Source organism: Rhipicephalus sanguineus, unplaced genomic scaffold (genome assembly GCF_013339695.2).
Source record: "Rhipicephalus sanguineus isolate Rsan-2018 unplaced genomic scaffold, BIME_Rsan_1.4 Seq433, whole genome shotgun sequence".
NCBI lineage: Eukaryota > Metazoa > Arthropoda > Arachnida > Ixodida > Ixodidae > Rhipicephalus > Rhipicephalus sanguineus.
In genome coordinates, this window is record NW_023615247.1 from 44310 (window position 1) to 63821 (window position 19512).

General features: G+C 46.6%; 1 protein-coding gene across 1 annotated transcript in view; it reads left to right on the forward strand.

Annotated features, from left to right (window-relative positions):
- Nucleotides 1-19512, forward strand: part of LOC119377324 (protein FAM204A-like) — a 40741-nt gene that overhangs the window by 8884 nt on the left and 12345 nt on the right. The window contains exon 4 of the mRNA XM_037646858.2: nt 7320-7409. Within this exon, the coding sequence (XP_037502786.1) occupies nt 7320-7409 (90 nt within the window). The remainder of the gene's footprint in view (nt 1-7319; nt 7410-19512) is intronic.

Consider the following 19512-nt stretch of genomic DNA (forward strand, 5'->3'; position numbering starts at 1 on the left):
TTGCTTTGGCCGCATTATTTTTCAGAAAGAATGATGGTGTGTGTATAAGCGAGGCTGCAATATCCTTGCATGCTTCTGAATATCAATTTCTGCAGGGCTTCTTTTGGCTTGTGCAGCTGTCAGTTGCACCTTATACACTGCTGGTGTCATTGCGTATTCACATTTTTATCATATTTTATTAGTTTTTTTCCAATGCGATGTTGCACATGTGCAACAGCATGACAACGTGACTCAGTGAGTGGGACTCAAATAAACAGTCGTTAGTAGCACCAGCAAGGTCGATAGAAACAGGTCGCGAAGCTTCGGGTGAAAAGCGGTTCAGAACCTTTTGCCAACGACACCAGCGAGGGGAGTTATGCGTGCTGCGATTGAAGCGCAACTATGTTTGGAGGGAACAAACACTAATAGCGAAAAACCACGTTTTATTCAAGGCTGAAGCAATCTTTATGTTTTACAAATGACATTTATTTCCTGAACAATATTATGTAGGTACAATGTGCCAAGAATATATGGCAGTGTTTAATTGTTATGAAAAACCTTTTTCTTTGCGCCCCCTGAAGAGAGGCACATGTCAGTGTTATTCAGTGTAGCCTTTGCAGTGTGTGGAAAGGCGCGCTGGTAAAGTTCGTCTGCGATGACACGCCCCCTCACATGTTCTGGTGTTTCGCACTTGCGTGCGTTCTCTGAAATATTGCCATGAGAACTTGAATTTTGTTGTGCGCGGAGTTGCGAGGTGCGATTCATCGTTGGTGAACGTGTTGATTACGGTGCTCAACAGGCAAAGGGACGACGCGGCTTACATTTTACGCCGAACGCTTTTCTCTGTGCCCGCGGAAACGATGCGGTGTGGAAGGATGCAGTAGCAACACGCGTATGCCTGGTGACTAGGCTTGTGCGAATATTCGGGCACTTCGAATATTCGAACGACTATTACAGTATTCGAATTCACTTCGAAACAAATTTAAATTCTAGGAAATTTCGAAGTATTCGATATGAACGAATAGACATATATAAACCGCATGTAACCGCTTGTAAAGGTGGTTTTACTGCAGTGAAGGTGTGCTATAACATGAATACACCTTTCCAGGAGAAATCTGCACTGTCGCGAAGCCCCACTTCCAAGTTTAAATGAACATACACTAAAACCTCGTTAATTCAAAGTCACTAGGACTGTGAAAAATCTAATTAAGCGGGTTTTCGAATTAACCGAACATACAAAAAGCAGGATGCAAGGAACTTTGAATTACTGGAAGTAATGAGAGCTGGTCGTTTGCTGTTCCTGCTAGTTTGTGGCTACAAGGGTTATGTCTTCCAACAATACCTAGTCCCAATTTTGCCGCTAAACCGGGGGAACGGCGGGCCTCGCTGCTGCCAGCACAAGAAAAAGAAAGAAAGAGGAAAAAAAAATTTCGCCATTTTCCGCTAAAGGGGACCATGAGGCGATGCGAAGCCGGAGCACTTGCACGATCGCGTTCCGTTGGCGTTCGTTGGGCATGCTACCGACCTCGCGTCGTGGAACGCGAAGAGGAACGCTACGCGCGTCGTGTCTTCCCTCTAGCCTGGCCGTTAATTCTCACAGGGCGAGCGGGGAACGCGGTCGACAGGCGCGCGAGGGGGGGGGCAGCATAGGAGAGGAGAGAGAGGGGGAGGGGATGCGCTGGCGCTCATCTCGGCGTTGCGCAGGAGGGAATTTCGGTACGTCGAGCCCGCGTTTCAGAGGAGCGGAGAAGGGGAGGGGGGAAGTGGAGAGGGGAAAAGGGGATAGGTATAGTGGAGAGGACGTGTGTGGGGAGTGTTTGCGCATGCGCAGTAAGGGTGGTCACGCCGCACACCACCACCACCACCACCACCACCGGTTTGAACTCTGCTATAAAATGCTTCGCATCTAAAACGGTCTCGTGGCCAACTGAAATGTGCGCCTGCGGAAAAGACGTGCTTCGCTGCAACACAGTGGTGACACGCGGGCAGCATGTCACCTGCTCCTTGCAGCGTCAGCGCATCATGATGCGACCATCCGCCCATTCTTTCTGGTAAAAAAAGTCACAGTTTCGCCGCAAGGGCGAAGCAATGAATGCGATAGCAAGGAACTAATAGTCTCAGTTGGAACAGCGCTTCTGTTGCAAAGGCGGCCGAAGCAGCGAAGGAAACTAGCGTGCTTCAAGTGTCGATCTGTGACACTTGATAGTTCGCGCTCATCTTCTGTTTGTTCGTTTGGCGGCGTCCTGAGCTCGAGTGACTTCGTACGCGCCGTAACATGAGCGCGGACATCACGGTGAAAGCGTGAAACATTCCTCGACCCCCGCACACGAGGTGACCGCGCGAGCAGAACCAGCGGAAGGGCAAGCTTCTCCCATGCGCAAATATAAGAAGAAGCGAGCAGAGCTCGCCGACTACTTTTAAATGCCCCGTCGGGATCCTAGCGCCACCTCGCTGGTAATGAAGAAACGATTATTATCGCTGCTGTCTCGAGTCCGTCAGCGCTAAAATGGTGTGTAATATAAGGCTCGCCGTTAGCGTCGTGGAGGATCTGTGTTTCGTGGCGTAGTTGGAGCGCCGCTCGCTGCGGATCAGCAAGAGTATCCCGGTCGATTCCGCGCTCTCGGAAGCATTTTTTGAGTTATTTTTCTTTGGGGCCTTTATATATATACATACTTATACATATACGGTGCATGACGGCGGCGACGGCGACGGCGACGGCAAAATCCAGCCGAGACTGTCCATAATTGCTATCGCAATAATAAAGAATTTAATAATGACCAGTGTGATGGATTGCGATGTGTTCTGGTGGAAAAGATGCTCATTGAAGCTTTCGAACTGAGTTTTCGAAGTAGGCGTTGCAGGCAAGTACTCCGCCAGAAGTGCAAATGCGCAAATTGCCGGAACAACCGCCATTCGGAGGTTCGCATACATCGCGAATTCTGTCAGATCACCCTTTATTAATTTCTGTATGTTCCCAGAAAGAATGGGTAAATCATGACGCGCTGACGTTGATAGAAGCATGAGTCATGCTGCCCGCGTGTCACTGCTGTCTTGCAGTGAAGCACGTCTTTTCCGCAGGCGCACATTTCAGCTGATCACGAGACCACATTTTGTTCAGTTTTTACAGCGAAAGCTGTTATGAGATCATTTCAGCGGCCGTTTTTGGCGCCGTAGTTGTCCGCCGCCGGAGTCCGTAACCACTATAGCTCGAAATAAAAAAAACGAAATAAGAAAATATTCCAGGATGGAACAAGGTTCGAACCTGGGCTCTCTACGTGGGAGCCCAGTATTCAACCTCTGAGACATGCCGGTGCTTGAAGCTGCTTTGCAAAAAGGTCCTATACAGGCTTCATGTCGGGAAGGAACCATATTAACATATGCAATATAGCGTGGTAGAAGAGCAAAATAATCACCAAGCGGTCGCACAACGCGAATTCTGTAACCAGGCATCACACAATGCGAATTGCGCAACGAGTAGGTTGTTGAATGCTTCCAACCCATTACAAAGGGCTCCGCCATAATTCTTCATCGCCATCAGGCACAGCATCAACAAAGTGCGCATAATGCCTTACATGCGTTTAGCAGGTACCACGGCTCTCCGTAGAATGACGAAAAATGGCATAGCGCCTGCTTCCCTACTTTTCAAAAAGTACAGTGATTTATAGCGTAGTGGGTGCCTCGCAAGTGCACTGGTATTGGTTGCCGAGGAGGCCCATAAGCGCATGATCCATTTCTTTGGGGTCTCAGTAAAGTTCTTCGCTCCCCCGTCTCTCTCCCACGACAACGTATGTTATACAGCATGACGGGAGAGGGAAATAGCGACCGGGCATCACCCAATGCAAATTACATAACTGGTGGCCCGTGTAAAGCTTCCAACCCATTACAAAGGGCTGAGCCATAATTCTTCATCGTCATCAGTTGTGTCAACAAAGTGCACATAATGCCTTACAGTGGTGTAGCTGGTGTCTCACTTCCCCGCAGAATGATGAATAATGGCTTAGTAGGTGCTTCCCAACTTCACAAAAATTGTTATTTATGGCGTAGTGGGTACCTTGCTAGTGTACTTGTATTAGTAGCCCCAAGAGAGCTTACAACGGACTCTAGAAATGCCGCTCTTCCAGCTTTTGCTGTGACTGTGCTGCGGTTTCAGCGCAGGCATGGTGTTTTTTCTTGTGCTGGCAGCAGCGAGGCTGGGATGCTTCACTTGTCACTCATTAGTACCGCCACATTGCATTGCCTTGTGGCTTCTAAGGGCCATCGTTTTCTGCGGATTTGCGGTTAAATCGGGATCGGGGAATTGGCACATGGCACCCAAAGTTTTCGAATTAACCTCGCTGGTACTCACCACCACTTCAAATTATCCACTCAAATTTACATTGCAAAATACGGGGCCAAAAAAATCCTTCTAATTATGCGGGATTTAGAAATAACAGTTCAAATTAACCCTTTAATGCCTGAATTATGAAAGCGCCGAAGGAAAAAAATTGTTTTTCATTTTTCAGCTTTAAATAGCACCCTTAACTTAAATCAGCAGTTGTGTTATCCAAAATGCAACGTTAATGCATACTTTTAGGTATGTCGCGAATTCGCGACAACTGGCACTTAAGCCAATAGTAGCTCAATATGTTCAATGCAACGCAAGTACGGCATCGCCGCATCAATGAAGCGGATCTCTTCAGGGCGACGTAACTTGGCGTCGTCATTTTTTGGTAAATGCAAGTTTGACATTATTTCCTCCTACCAATCACGTGACATCGTGTCGGCCACCCTGTGTGCCCTAGACTCCGCCGCCTGGTATAGCCGACTTCTTGGGAGCCGACAGAATGACATGAGTGTGACGGCACCGAGAAATAGATCTAGCTCACTACGAGACAGAGCCAGTCCTTTGTTCGGATTTTTCTGCGTCGCAAACAGATTGCTCTGCTGAATGATGTGTGATGTGAAGGTGTCATAAAAATTCCTTGAAATATTCAATATAGGAGCTCGGACAGTGTCACATTGAGATGACCTGTTTTCTAGTGTGGCACTTCCCGCTGTTCTTGACAGTCTTTTTTTTTCAACCGCACTGCATGTTTTGAAGAGGCACTAGCTTGGCTGGTCTACCACATCTTCGTCTTCATCCTCACTGCTCGACGAAGACACTCGTGCTTGTGCATGAGGATCGACATCGTCGTCTTCGCTGTCATTGAGACAAATGTCGTCACTTTTATCTTCAGGTGGCAAGCGCCTGCGAGCTTTTTTCGCCATAAAATGAGCGGAAGCCCATCATGAACGTGTCATACCAGCAGTCATCACTGACTGACTCAAATGCCGGATGTCGCGAATTCGCGACATACCACAGAAGCGAGGATTGCGCAGGAAATAACGTACTTCAAAACAACGTAACATGTCGTGTGCAATCTCTTGTAGGCGTGCATATCGCAAAAATTTTATAGGAGATGGAACTTACGTTCTCGCGCAGAAAACAACGAAGAAGTGAGAGCTGTTGCACGTGCTCCGCGCTCTCCGGCAACTGATACACAACACTGGGTTCCAGCTTGCAATACCTTACATGCAATGGCGCTAGATGTCTCGTGCTGAAAGCTACGTTCGCCGCAAATACGTGACGGCCGCCGGTGAAGGCATCAACGCGTTTCGTCTGTTAATTAATCGGCGTTTTTCGGTATGTCGCGAATTCGCGACAACCGGCAGTAAAGGGTTAATGAGGTTTTACTGCATTACCCTCACATCGATTCATCATTTTTTAAGCTTAAAAGCTTGTTATACCGGCTTATATACTCTAAGTATAGTAAATTTTAAAACCTAACATATTTTACAGGTTATCACTTGCATTCTACCGAAAGCCAAATCCTGCTATTACTCAAAGTTGCATCCACTTCCCTTCGAACCAAAAAGAATGACATATGCATATGCCTTGTTTCAACTTTAAAAATATTGCGCTGGTTAGTTGGGTCATGACAAATATGCTCATTTTTCTTTATAATATGTGATATAAACTATTCGAATTCGCTTCGAAATTCGCTTCGACCAAATCACTATTCACTTCGAATTCGCTTCGGACCTAAAATTTACTATTCGCACAAGCCTACTGGCAACCCATCTCTTCTAGAAAAGACACCGGGGCAACGGTTCGGTGTAGTGTGCTTGCTGGATTTTCGTGGATCAGTATTCCTGCTGCCCCGTTTCCTTCGTGAACATGCAGTGCCTGCTATATTTCCTGTTATCGATGAGCAGATCGCTAAGTTATCTGTCGCACTACAATTACACGTAGGGTAATTTATCAGAACATAAGGCAAAACATAGTGCACGTAGTGTATGCACTTTTTGTACTTATTGCAATACTTGTTTCTCATTGTGTAGGGTGCGAAAAAATTGCGTTATTGTGACCATTGAATAATACGGAAATGTCATCATTTTCGCATGACGAGGCATCATTTCTTCTCGTTGGGACTGAAGCACACAAGCAATGCGCTCTTAAGGACCCTGCGCACGTGCGAAACAAATAGTACCGCTGTAAACATGAGAGGTACGCTGCTGCCTACTTTAGTCACGCTGTGGAAGATGACGCAGAATAAAAGCTCCAAGAATAAGGTTTCGTGGTAAAACCAAGGCGATTTAAAAGGCGGTACACTTAAACACCGCTGTTTAGTCATGAGTCAATGTTATTTTAGCTAGCATCAAGCGCACTCGTCAAGGACTTGCCGGCTCGCCTTAGCGCGTGTCCTTAGTGATCAGGGTCTTAAGAAAACTATTTTGAGGTCAAATTTCACGCTAGTGCCAGCAAGATGACGTCATATTTTTACCGGATATTGTGTCACATCCGCTTTATTTTTTGTTCTGCCGGAAGTGTTCCCTCCTCACACAGATGGCGCTAAGCCCCTTGAGCAGCTGATGAGCAGCCATTTTCTGAACGTATGGGCTTCTATGGAAGCTTGGCTACCAGTCACGTTTACCTTGGCGCCAGTCCAATGTCTGCTCCCCCTTGTTGTGCTTGCATGTTTTTTAGCACTATAATCGTTTAGCCTTTTTGCTTCGAAGAGCTGTATAAATGTAGGCACACTTAAGGGACAGTTTCACGCCTGCAGGTGTACCAAAAACATGAGTTCCTCAGGGTAACTGAGAATAGCTGCAGTCGTACGTGACAGGCTTGGCATTTCCGTGGCCCTGTAATTCTCAGTGGTTATAATTGTGCTGGAACTCGATTTAACTGCACCCCATACCACCCTTGCAAAACAGAAAAGCAGGGTTGTATTCACCATGGGAGGCTTTCAAAGACTAAACTGTAGGCCCTCTTTAGAACTCATTCCTTTGTGGTACAAGAGGCCTGCGCCCACTTTCAGACGGAGCTTGAATCGCTGGTCGAGACAGCCATTGCCGATGGCGACTTTGACAAGGCAGAGATGCTGAGTGACCACTTGGCCAACCGGCAGGTGAGATATGAAGGCGCACCTTTTCAAACATGTTGTTTATTGTTGCACGAATGAGCTCCCTCGGTGTCCTAGAAAATGGGTCACCTTCTTTGGAGTAGGCGTAAGCATATGACATTTTCTTTTTGATGTTATGTCATGATTGTTCTTGTCTTTTTTATATTTTTAAGTGAAGAGGCAGGAAGTGGAGACAGACAGAAAAAAATGGCACATGCACGCACAAACTTAAAACATGCCAACAGTTTGTTGATTGATTGATTGACCGTAATAACATGCGCACTTCAACTGTCATTTTTGGATTGTGTACCACATTATGGGTTTGATCTTATGCAAGCAGCAAGGGTTTCAGTGTCACTATACTTTCTATTGGTGTCTGGCATCAACACAAAGGCCCGCTGCTGAAGCGAAACCTAATTGCAATTGGAGCTATGCACATTTTTATGCTGTGGTGTCACAACAGAAAAATGTGAAAGTAACTGTCAATCACCTCCTGCATCGCATAGAATTAAGATGTTTGCAGTAGTTGCGTGCATATAGTATATATACCAGCAGGCTCACATGTATGTGTGGCAGTCTTTCCATGTGCCCATGCATCTCTGTACACTCACACATAGTAGCATGCACCAGCTACTGAACAGAGTCGGTAATAATGACTTTTGAAATGACTGACAGCCTGCGTGGTCTAATCAACTTATATTGCGTTTAGACTATCACCACAGGGGGCCACACCCAAGGTTTTTGACAAGCCATGGCGGCAAAATAGGCACAATAGCTTTGCTTAACCCGTAATACCACAGTGCATTGGACCTGCAGTTCTTTCGAATTTACGCGTGACGCACCGACACTGTGAAGAAGACTTTGCCAGCGTGGCATCAAACTGTGGTTTCCAGATCCAGGGTTGAACGAAATGAATTTTTTTTCGTTATTGAAATTAGTTTTCTCTACTTCCATGTTATTCGAGTGTTCTTGTGACACGTAATAAAAAGTTCTACAGTATGTTACACTATCTTAACAGCAGGCAAACGCCTGCTTCACACAGTTGGTAATGCATTAGTTAAAGTCCATGTAGAATTTCCTTTGGCAGTTGTCTAGGTCATGCGTAACCACAGAGTTTTATTGTACATTGACTCCTTCCCTAGAACGTTGTTTTCGATGGCATGAGCATGGCGCATTTCATCTGCGCAGCGTTTGTAAGCACCTCGAACGGCCCCGTGCCATGCGCTGTGGGTATTGGGCTTGCTGCATCCCGTCCGTAGTCAAAGCAAGGACGACGGAAGCTTCAAATCACAACAAACAACAACGATTTGTTCAAAACTATGGCTCATACGGAAAAATCGGCCCAGGGACACGAAACAGAGAGACGGAGTCCATGAGCTAGGCAACAGCAATCTGCCAGCGCGGGTGGCAGCGTCTATCCTTCGCGACAGCCAAAGGAACCTCTCCTTATGACAGCGTGCAGGCTGCCCCTTTTAAAGGAGTACTGACACGAATTTTAAAAATTTTCCGATTGTTGCTCTAAATAAAAATACTGGTGTCGAGAAACCTAAAACGAGTATTGTGGTGCCTGGGAATGCATCGTATATATTTTAATTACCGCTACATTAAAAAGACACTTTCAGTTTCGACATCGAGGGGGCGGCTTCTCAGTGACGTTTCATGTCAGTGTGACGTCACGGGGATACAGAAACTCGCGACGTGCTAGAGGCAAATCCGTCATCTGCTCGTGGTGAACATAAACAACGACGAGTGAACTGTTGTCCAGTGACCCTGACAGTGATTACTGCGATTTAGGCGGCATGCAGGACGCAGAACTCGCAAACTCGGGGGAACTGTCTTGCCTCGTCGGGATAATGTCCATTGCAGCGGGGCTGGCTTGCAGACGCTCAGCGGCGAAAACTTCAAAGTCAAATTAAAATATTTTATACGTGTTCTCCGACACCGATGTGTGGACAGCGTTGACACTGCATACAAAGGAAATGAAAAATGTCCCTTTTGCGATGTCTCAAAATCGTGTCAGTACTCCTTTAAGCCACGCAGGTTGGCCACGCACACCACCACTGTGCAGCACGCGGCGCTATTACGCGGACTTCACACAGCGCATCCACGACCTCAGAAGCGCATGTTTGGCATCAAAGTCTGGCTAAATTTGAATTTTCCTGATGTCTACACTCTTCCACGTTGACTTTGCATCTTGTCCAGCAGAGGGCTTTTATTCCACTGCCACGAAATTCTACAAATCCTTCATAGAAAGTGTGCTCTTTCTAGATTTGTTTTGCATCGTGGGTATGACGCCTGAGTGCCATGCCAAGTAGTTGCGACACTCATGTTCGGTGCGTGTGGGCCTGGGTTGGACTCCCGCGACGGAGTGAAAGTGTATTTTGCTTTAATTAGTTGTTCATCTTGATGTCATTATAGTGATGTAGGTCACATTGAGGTCATTAGTGACGTAAGTCACGTCGGTTTTTGTACCACTTCATTCACCTGCCGTGTTTCCCCAATGGGGCCGCGCAACGACACACTTAAGGGTTTCGCCTTAAAGGGGCCCGACAACACTTTTCCAAGTAACGGTCAACTGGCTTCAATAAAAGAGCTTATTGCCTCACGAATCGAGTGCCGCCAAAAGTTTTAGAATGCGTTAAGTACGAGCGGAGTCGCAGGGATTTGTCGCGCACTTCAAGCGCTTTCTCTCTCCTCTCGTACCAGCGAGCGCACTGAAAGCTACGCAGGGAGGGGAATGACGAGGGGGCAAGAGGGTGCTTCCATTCGTCAGCGCGCCTGATGACCTTGAGCACTTGTCTTTTTTTTTTTTTATGCACGATTTACTTTTAATGTGAGCGCTAGGGTGTCTTGATGCCAGTGCCGCCGCAGACACATTAAGTCACCTTAGCGAGTGCGGGCACGTGGCGGCCACGGCAACTATGCAGCTCATGGTGCTCAAATGAGCCAATGGCCGTGAACTTTGGGCTTATGGCGCGGTCATTTGGGTTTATGGCATCATTTGTAGAGAAGAGAGAATGATTTCAACTGACTTTGAGCATTAATTGTTGATTCCAAGCTGCTTGCCACGCTATAATGTTTGGCTCGCGTGTTCTCAGGAGCTTCGACTACCGATCGGCAGCGTTGCCTGACCATGCTTAAAAAGTGTTGCAGGCCGGGGCCTCTTTAAATAAAACACGCGCCACACACGTATCATTACACGGGACGCTGCCGTAGAGGTTGCTGCATGCGGCGCCGTACCCTACTCAGGTTCTCAGAATACACTTCTCGTGGTCCTTGAAAAGGGGTAACCATGCGGTTGCGCTGATGCTGGTCCCTGAGGTACACCTCCTGCGGTCCTAGCACCCATAATTGTTGTGGTGGCAGGTCAGCATCTTGCTTGCTTGCTTGCTTGTACCTCTGTACTGGCTCTTACCCACTACGGGTCCCGGATTGGCCAAGAAGCCGGCGGTTATTGTAAATGAAAAATAAAGGCCTATGCAGGGTAAAAAAAACGTGATTTTTTTTTAAATATGGAAATTTTTGATACACAGTAAAACTTAAAAAGAAAAAAGGGAAAGAAATTAATAGGATTTCTCGAATTATTTAAAATTATTCATAATACATGATTCTTAAGTAGGTTAAATTAATGTTGTTTAATAATGAAATGCTGAATTTAAGCTTGGTTTGGGAAGAGAGCTGATCAATGACCTAGCAAGGTAATCTCCTTGTATCTCCCAAGAATTCGCTGAGGGCCCCGCAGACGTTCCTGTTGCTAAATTCCGATGTAGCAGCCCCAAAGGACAGAATATTCAGAGTACTAAGTGGGATTCGTAATTTTTTTTAACAAAATTTCAAAACACCTTTTCCTTTGATTTTTTGAAATGGCGACATCTTAGTAGGAACACTGTCTTCGTCGTCATCCTCTTCAAGGGCCGGCTCATGTGCCACTCAAGGAGGTTGTAATAAAACTTCTGGGGAAGCGGGTCCCTATACAAGGCTATATGGAAGCGAATGAAGCCGGTGAAAGTGGCCGGCAGCCGTCTTGCGAGGGGTAAGATGGAAAGCTGGGCACGCGCTTCTGCCAAGGTCGTAACTAGGGGGAGGGGGGGTTGAGGGGGTTCTGAGCCCACCCCGAAATTTTTTCATGCTTTAATTTTTCCAGGTGATACTAAAATATTTACACGCCTTCACAGCGACCAGCAGTTGCCAAAGTTAGCTGTTCTACACACAAAGCACTACGAGGTTTCTGGAACGCTATTTCAACAATCAACGTCGACTGACTTAATATTTGCCTTTAGTGTCACTTTAATCTTTCATGAGGCGCCACCTGAGGCTGCCTCAAGAAAGAAGGAAAAAGAACGAGAGAAGGGTTCACAGTATGAACATGAAAAAAGATAGATCAAACCAGAGAAAGTGGGACTGCTATCAAGAATGGTGCACGTAAAAATGTTGCGCAGCGCTCCTCAGCTCCCTCATTTGCACAAGGGCCGGAACATGTTGCTTGAGAATTCAATTTCAACTTTGCTTAGTGACAAAGTTGGAGTGCTTACGCATGCGCCGAATTCTCCCGATGCCATGCTGTAGGCTTCATCTAGTTCTCTCTTTTGCTGTTTTAGCGTGCGAAACAAGACCTTTGTCTGCTCGAACAAGGCCTGGCATCCGCACTCTTTGCAGTGCGAGGCCAAGTTCTCTAGCCCACTAATCTGTTCGCATGCATAGCGGTGCTCTCTCAATCTAGTGTTCAGGCATCTGCCTCTTTGACCAGTGTAGCTATTGTTGCAGGTCAGGGAAATGTGGTAAACCACGCCAACAGAGCACTCGACAAAATTTGTTTGGTGTCTTATTTTGCATTTAGCTTTTTGCGACGTGTTAGCCTCGTCTTGGTTCACTCTCTTGCATAGGCCTTTGAGTTTTATTTGTGCCAAGAACACTACTCCCATATGGCGCTTGGCCGTTAAGCTTGTGGGAAATGTTGTGTATGTACAGAATGAATGCCGGCTGTTTTTTTCCTTTCCCTGCTTTGCTTCCGTGCATGACGAGGCCTCAGCTCTCTCAGGCATTTCTCTGCTATGGAAACAAGAACCTGTGTAGGAAACCCGCTTGAACGCAGTCGTGCACATTGGGCTCAGAGGCTGCCCTCTGGGCAATGGAAGCATGACTTCTTCAAGGTCTGTGTGAAACAGCTTGATGCAATGCCTCTGTTCACTAGCTTTGAGTGGCCCAAATCGAATGACAGCATCGGTTTTTCCCGCCTAGTTTTATAGGACCAGCACGCGTAGGATTCTCCAACCTGAATTTGTAAATCTAGATACTGGAGCTTTCCGCATTTTGGTGTCTCTGATGTGAATTCTAATCCCTTGTGGGCAGTGTGAAAAAGGTCAAGACTCTCGAGACCCTTTTTTTATGCAAGTACAGAAAAACACAACCAGAACAATTAATCTTTCGTGAGGCGCCATCTGAGGCTGCCTGAAGAAAGAAGGAAAAAGAACGAGGGAAAGGGTGAAAGTATGAACATGAAACAGCAACTTGCCCCAACTAGCCCAAAGGAGTGCTTTATTGAACCACAACATGACGTCACCGGTGACGTAGGTCATGGTTCTCGTACCATTTCATTCGCATGCCGTATTTCGCTCATGGGGCCACTAAACAAGGCACTTAAAGCTTTTGCCTTAATAAATTTAGACTTTTGTTGGTGTCATTGGTCAGATCATTAAATTACACACTTCTTTTGGGAGGAGGGGGGGGGGCGAATTTTTCAAAATCATGCGTTGCGGAACAGTGTTCAGAGCATGCGATGAAGCGGAACAGTGTTCTTTGCAACAGTGGCTCGGAGGAAAGGATGCACATGAATGCTCTCCTCGCTTCCTGCATGCCAGTGGAAGATGGCATGTGAGAAGCCTGGCGCTTCAAATCGTGCACTACTCTGTGCAGCCTATAGTCCACGTTCTGCTCTGCTCGTGCCGCAGAAGCGGCAGTGCTAAATACGACAACCTCTGATCTTCCAAGCGGTCATGATCGGGCAGAAGACAGACGTTGCCAACAAGGATAATATCTTGGAAGCAATCTGCATCGGTGAAAAAAAAAAGGGATGTCACCTCTCGTATATCGCTGAGCTCGCTCCCCCTGATGCCAACGTCGAAAGAATCTCAGTGAAAAAAAGGACAAATTCTCATTGAAAGCAGTCGGAATGGAGCTGCTGGCAGTTAACTGCTGTATTGCTACCAATGGGACAAAGTTATGCACTCTATTTGGTTTTGGTGATTAAACCAACTTACGAGGATTTGTTAAACTAGTGAATAGTGGTGAATGAAATTCGCAACTCCACAATAGATTTCGCTGAATCTACGGGCCATGACGGTACTGGCATAATGCCCGCAAACAATGTCGCAAATTAACTCTTTGACACGCTATGTACACAATTGTGTACACCACTTGTTTTTGTTAGTTCTATCGACTAGTGGCTAAGAAAGAGCCAGATAGACTGAATTTTGGATGAATTGAACCTCCTGCATTATAAATTTGTCTTCATTTAACTTCATTTTGCAGTGTACTGTTGCATATGGTTACTTTGCTGAAGGCACTACTACGAGTCGTTCGACGTGCCGCTTCCCGCGAGCCACGTCTAAAGTATAATTCTTCTTTGCTCAAAATTGACATAACCGAAAACGATTTCGCACTAAAATTCTTACCTGAGTCAATTATATTTATGCAAAAACAAGGCGTGAATGACTTCAGAATAAATATATATTTAGTTACAATTTAATTGGGAATAATTAGTATAACACACATAAATTAGCATATTATGACATTATTTTTGTTGCAATAGAATATCGAGTGCCTTGAAGTAATGTTGTATGGATTTGACGCATTTACAGACAGTTCTTCATAGGCGGCGTCTGAAAGGGTCAAAAACAAAACATATCATGACCACTGTTAACAAGCGTTGACTTAATTAAGCTGTGTATGGTGTTGGCTATTCTCTCTTATAACAATGCAATAGATGTTGCATATGTACTGCTATGACTCTGGAACTTATAATTTGGCATTCCTTGACCCTGCTGAGTCTTATGATATCCTCATCACTGACGTGTAGGATGCACATGTCTAGGAAAGTGATGTCTGCGCTCGAAAGTGAGTGCTGATGTTACGTCAGACTATAAACTACACTTTAGTCATTATGGCATAGTCGACATGCCTAGAAAGCCTGCGTAATGCACACAACTCAATTGGCACTTGGCAATTGGCAATTCGACCCTCCTCGTAACGATTGGTCCAAAGCTAATAAATGAGGCAAAGGCAGCTTCTCGCTGACTGCTTCGCATAACATCGATTACCATGGTGCGTGGGACCTGCCGGAATTTCCTTTAAAGCATGAAATGCTTTTAGCTGCCGTTGTGGGTGGCCTTCGAGTGACCTCGAGCCAAAATGCCAGCGCCGTTATCCGGGCACTTCAAACAAGGTATCCGGGGATCTCAATGAGAACATACGAACATTCATACGAGATCACGGCATCGTCAACGAGACATCCGGGCAATGAGCCCGAAAGTTTAAAAAAATGCGGTCTTCACCCCTTTACAGGACCGCATTTTTTTTTGTTTTTATATCTCGTAAACAAATGGTTTCTCCCATATGACCTCTTACCACATTCATGGTTTTACTTTTTTTTCCATGAACAGACTGAATGGTCACCCCTCTCTTTACAATTATGACTGTGTTACAATTGAGAAAACACAGTACAGTGGAACGTCGTTATTGTGAAGTAGCATCTGGACAGTAAATTGTTTCGTCATATCCGATATTCGTTGTAAATGTAGATTAAGAATTGGCTATTGCAAATCGGATGACTGGCTGGGGCAAGGACGCAGTACACCGCCCTTCGTCGTCTCATGAGCGTCTCAAGTTATCCCGTTCTATGCATATGGTTGTACAGCCAGTCAAATGCGTTTTTTTCCCCGCTGGATGATGAAACATTTCCGCAACTTTTATTGCAATAGCAATTATATAGATACTGTCAGCGGGTTTTTGCTGTCGCCGTTATGTTCCATATATATATAAGCCACAAATAAAAATAATTATGAAGAAAAATTTTCTGACGCGCGCCACCGGGATTCGAACCTGCGGCCCCTCGCTCCACAGCGCGCTATTAGACAGCTGGGCCATATAGTACACGTCATCCAGCATACTAACAGTGAGCTATTTATATACACCATTTACCGTTGGTGGCACGCAGAGCTCGGAGGTGCTTCAGCGTGTTCACTATCACCCGCGAGATGGCGCGAAGGGCGCGCTTTGAAGGTCGTCGCGGCGCTCGGGTTTCGCAGGAGTTGGGATGCGCGCGTCCGACCTGTACTATGCCCTACAGGGCGTGGTCGCCCATGCTCGGGCACTTATCTCGTGAGGGAGAAGATTTGTAGGTCTTGTGTGTTCACCTCAAAGCTTGCGTTGAAGCTATAGGCCGCACGAAGGTAACTTCGCTCGCTGCAGTGGCCGCGTTTGCGAAAGGAGTGAGCTGCTAACTAGAAGAGCCAAAGTATAGGGCTAGTTAGTTGGTTGCAGTGGTGTAGCCAGGGGGTGGCACACCGGGCCCGTGCCCCTCCCCCCATTTTTTTGCCGTGGGATAGAGAGCACAAAATGGCGCTCGACCACACTCACCTGCCCCCCTTCCCCGAAGCAAATTTCTGCCTACGCTACTGGTTGGTTGTGCATATAGTCGACACTTGCAGCGCGCTGCTCAAGTGCAAAGTAACGACTGTGACAGTTAGTTAGCGCTCGCGCTCGTCCTGTGTATACCTATGCGTTCTTCTCGAGCGCTTCTCCTTGTGTTTGAGCAGAGTGCTGCAAGTGTCGAGCTGTGACAGTTGTTAGTTTGCGCTCGTCCAGTGTGTGTTCTTTACGTGCATCCTTTGTGCTTGAGCGGCACGCTGCAAGTTTCGAGCTGCTTGCCGTCCCTTGGGTGACATTCCAATTTGTTGCTATCACATTCATTGCTTCGCCTTTGCGATGATGACTTTTTTCGAACTATTTAAAAAATGCGGTCGAGAATTGTCTTTCAATACTTATTTTGCTTTTTTATTTTACCTTTGCGCGAACCGAATATTTCTTCGTTACATTCCTGATGCAGCGCTAAAAGACAGAGACTAAGAAGGAACATTCACACAGGACGAACGCTGACTCGCAACTGAAAAATTTATTTGAGAAGATCATCCAAGAAAAACAAGAAGAACAAGATAGACAAGTGAAAAACCGTGTGCAAAAGCAAAAAAAATATAAAAAGTAGGGGTAATCTAGTCACTAACATAAGCATTACTTCACAGAACATGTGCTCAGCAGAAAAGAAAACTCCTTTTCCGTCGGTGACAATGATGCCTGACTGATGCATGCGTCACCCATTCTTTTGATATGGAAGGCTATCACCTCTCGAGTGACCTTGCATTTGTGTGACGACAAGACTTTCGTATCTGGAAACACTGGAGAACAACCACACGTGTAACAGTGCGACGCGAGATGCGAAGCATCCGATTTCTTCAGCAACTGGTTATGCTCCTTTGAACGTACAGGTCGGTGCACTGTTAGAGGGAACACGCGAGCGCGTGGCTGACGCTCCGCGCAGCGCCATGCACTGCAAGTGGTGAAAACCAAGCGCATGCGCAAACAAACGAAGAGGCGGTACGTACCTCGCGTCGTCTGCTACTGAAACGCCCCTTCATTGCTCGCGCATGGCCGCGCTGTTACGGCTCTGCCGTGCATTTGTGCAATCGCCCATCAACAGCTGTGCAATTGCACGGCAAGGACGCAGCAGCGCGGGCACTTGGAAGGAGTGGTGAGCCGCGCAAAAAGTTTGAATGACGCATTCCTAATTGTAGCATGACATGAAAAATGGAGATCACAACATTTATTTAAGCTTTTTAGGAAGCAACAAAAAACACACAAACAAGACAAAATACATTCGCACTGATGGCCGTGTAGCGCTTCAAGTCACCGTTAACTTGCACCACAGCCCTCATTATTCAGGGAAGAAAGAGTGCAGAAAATTTCAAGGAACAGAAGGCGAAGAAAGTACAACAGCGCTATCCGCCTCGTGCGCTGCTGCTTTGAGTTGTACCGGTGGCGCCACCAACGGCGAACGGTGGCGAAAGGTGGGTACGCGCGGCTCATAGAAGCCGTGGACAAAGCCTGGCAAAGCATCCGTTACTCGCCGTTTGTCTATTCATTTTTCATTCTGGTTTGATATTTGTACTGCCGACGCTGCTCCACTAGACAACCATGCCGTTTGTTACGTCAATTGTTCTATATTATTTGTTTTAAAATGACAGGCCCGTTTTTTATGCGTGCGCGCGATGCACTGCGTACGTTTCTTACGTGCATGTGTCCAAGTTGTTTGCGTGATCTGTTAACACAGATGAAACAGTACAAAACAGCATTCTTGTTTTATTGAACACCCCGAACAGTACAACAACAATGACTATTACTGCTGTATGCCTGCTTAAGAAACGCACAAAAGACACGCGTTTTTATCTTCGCCCAACACTCGTAGCACTCAACTAGGCCAAGAAAACTGAAATCTAACTTGCTGAACGTTTTAACAGCCGTCACACAGCTGCATAATAATGCGTGAAAGTACTTTAGCAAATGACCAACAGACATTCACACAGCGTATTTTTTTTTGTTCACAGACCGTGTTAACATATGGGAAAGTTCTAACTGCATTGCAATCACATATTTCGGAATATCTAATCACTTTCACCATTGAAGCCACAATCCTCTAACGCATGCGCTTTAAATTGAGCATGGCATTACTCAGACTTATATAGGAAATGCGCACGCGTGGCATTACTCAGACTTATGTAGGAAATGCCCACGCGTGTAATGTATCTCGTATGCTAGATCCTCCTTTGGTATGTGCAGCTCAACATAAAATGCGATTCTAGAAGTAATGTTCGTGGAGTAGCGAGCATATAGAAGGGCAACTACTTACAGCTTCACTTACCTTTGCAAGAACAGTATTCCAATTGCAATTCAATATTAACCGACGCAACAACGATAACAACACACTTGTTGCACACAGGCGTATCAGGTTGACGCGCGAGGCCAAGCGTGGTATTTTAAGTGTAGCACAATCGTGCGCGTACAGTACGCTAGAATATTCTGGCACAATGTTGTGAAGCTTGCAGTCGCTTCAGCGGTTCCCACGATGTAGCATCAGTTGACGTCCTCGCGTCATCAAACTGCTGCGACGCCGAGAACTACACACACAGCTGAATTGGAAAAACGCGGTCTTGCAGGAAGCCATCTTGTCCAGCAACCAACACAAAAGTACACAACTGAGGCGTCTGAAACATTGCCGTTGATGAAATGGCTGCTGAACGAAATCAGGGTTCATCGTCCGACGTGTGGCCACCGCCTTACACAATATTAACGTTGCAACGTTCAAGGAAGACGCGACGAAAGCGACGAGCCCAGCCGGCCTTGTCGGGTGCGCTGTCCACTACACAGTCACAGTGCACAGCGCGCGCTCTCACGGCCACCGAAAGAAATAAAAGAAAGTGGAGAGAGGAGTTAGCTTGGAGCATGGCCAGTCGGTGGAAGAAAGAGGAGGTGTTGCATTGTCGGTGTGGCGTTATGTCAAGAGATGGCGCTAGTTTGTTTTTGCGCAACGGAATCGCCAACTTCATTCAAAATGCATGGGATCCTATGGGGGGTTGGGAGAGGGTACAACCGCCTTAGCCGAGCGGTGGCGCCACCATACCGATGCACGAGGCGGATACAGGACAAGATACAGCGCTGCCGTCGTACTTTCTTCGTCTTGTGTTCCGTCAAATGTTTTACACTGTTTCTTCCTCTGTTGCAACCATGAACCAACTAGCCCAGGCCTGAAACCGAGCAAACCTATCCTTGGGTGTGGGGATTTATCAGTAGGAATTCATTCAAACTTTTCGCATGCCTCTTGACGTGCGGTTTCAGTAGCAGACGACGCGCGGCATGTGCCGCCTCTGAGTCGTTTTGCACATGCGCTTTGTTTTCGCCGCTTCCTGTGCATGGCGCTGCGCGGAGCATGTGCCACGCGCTCGCGTGTTCCCTCTAACAGTGGGCCGACCTGTACATTTAAACATCTGCCTGTTTGCCCCAC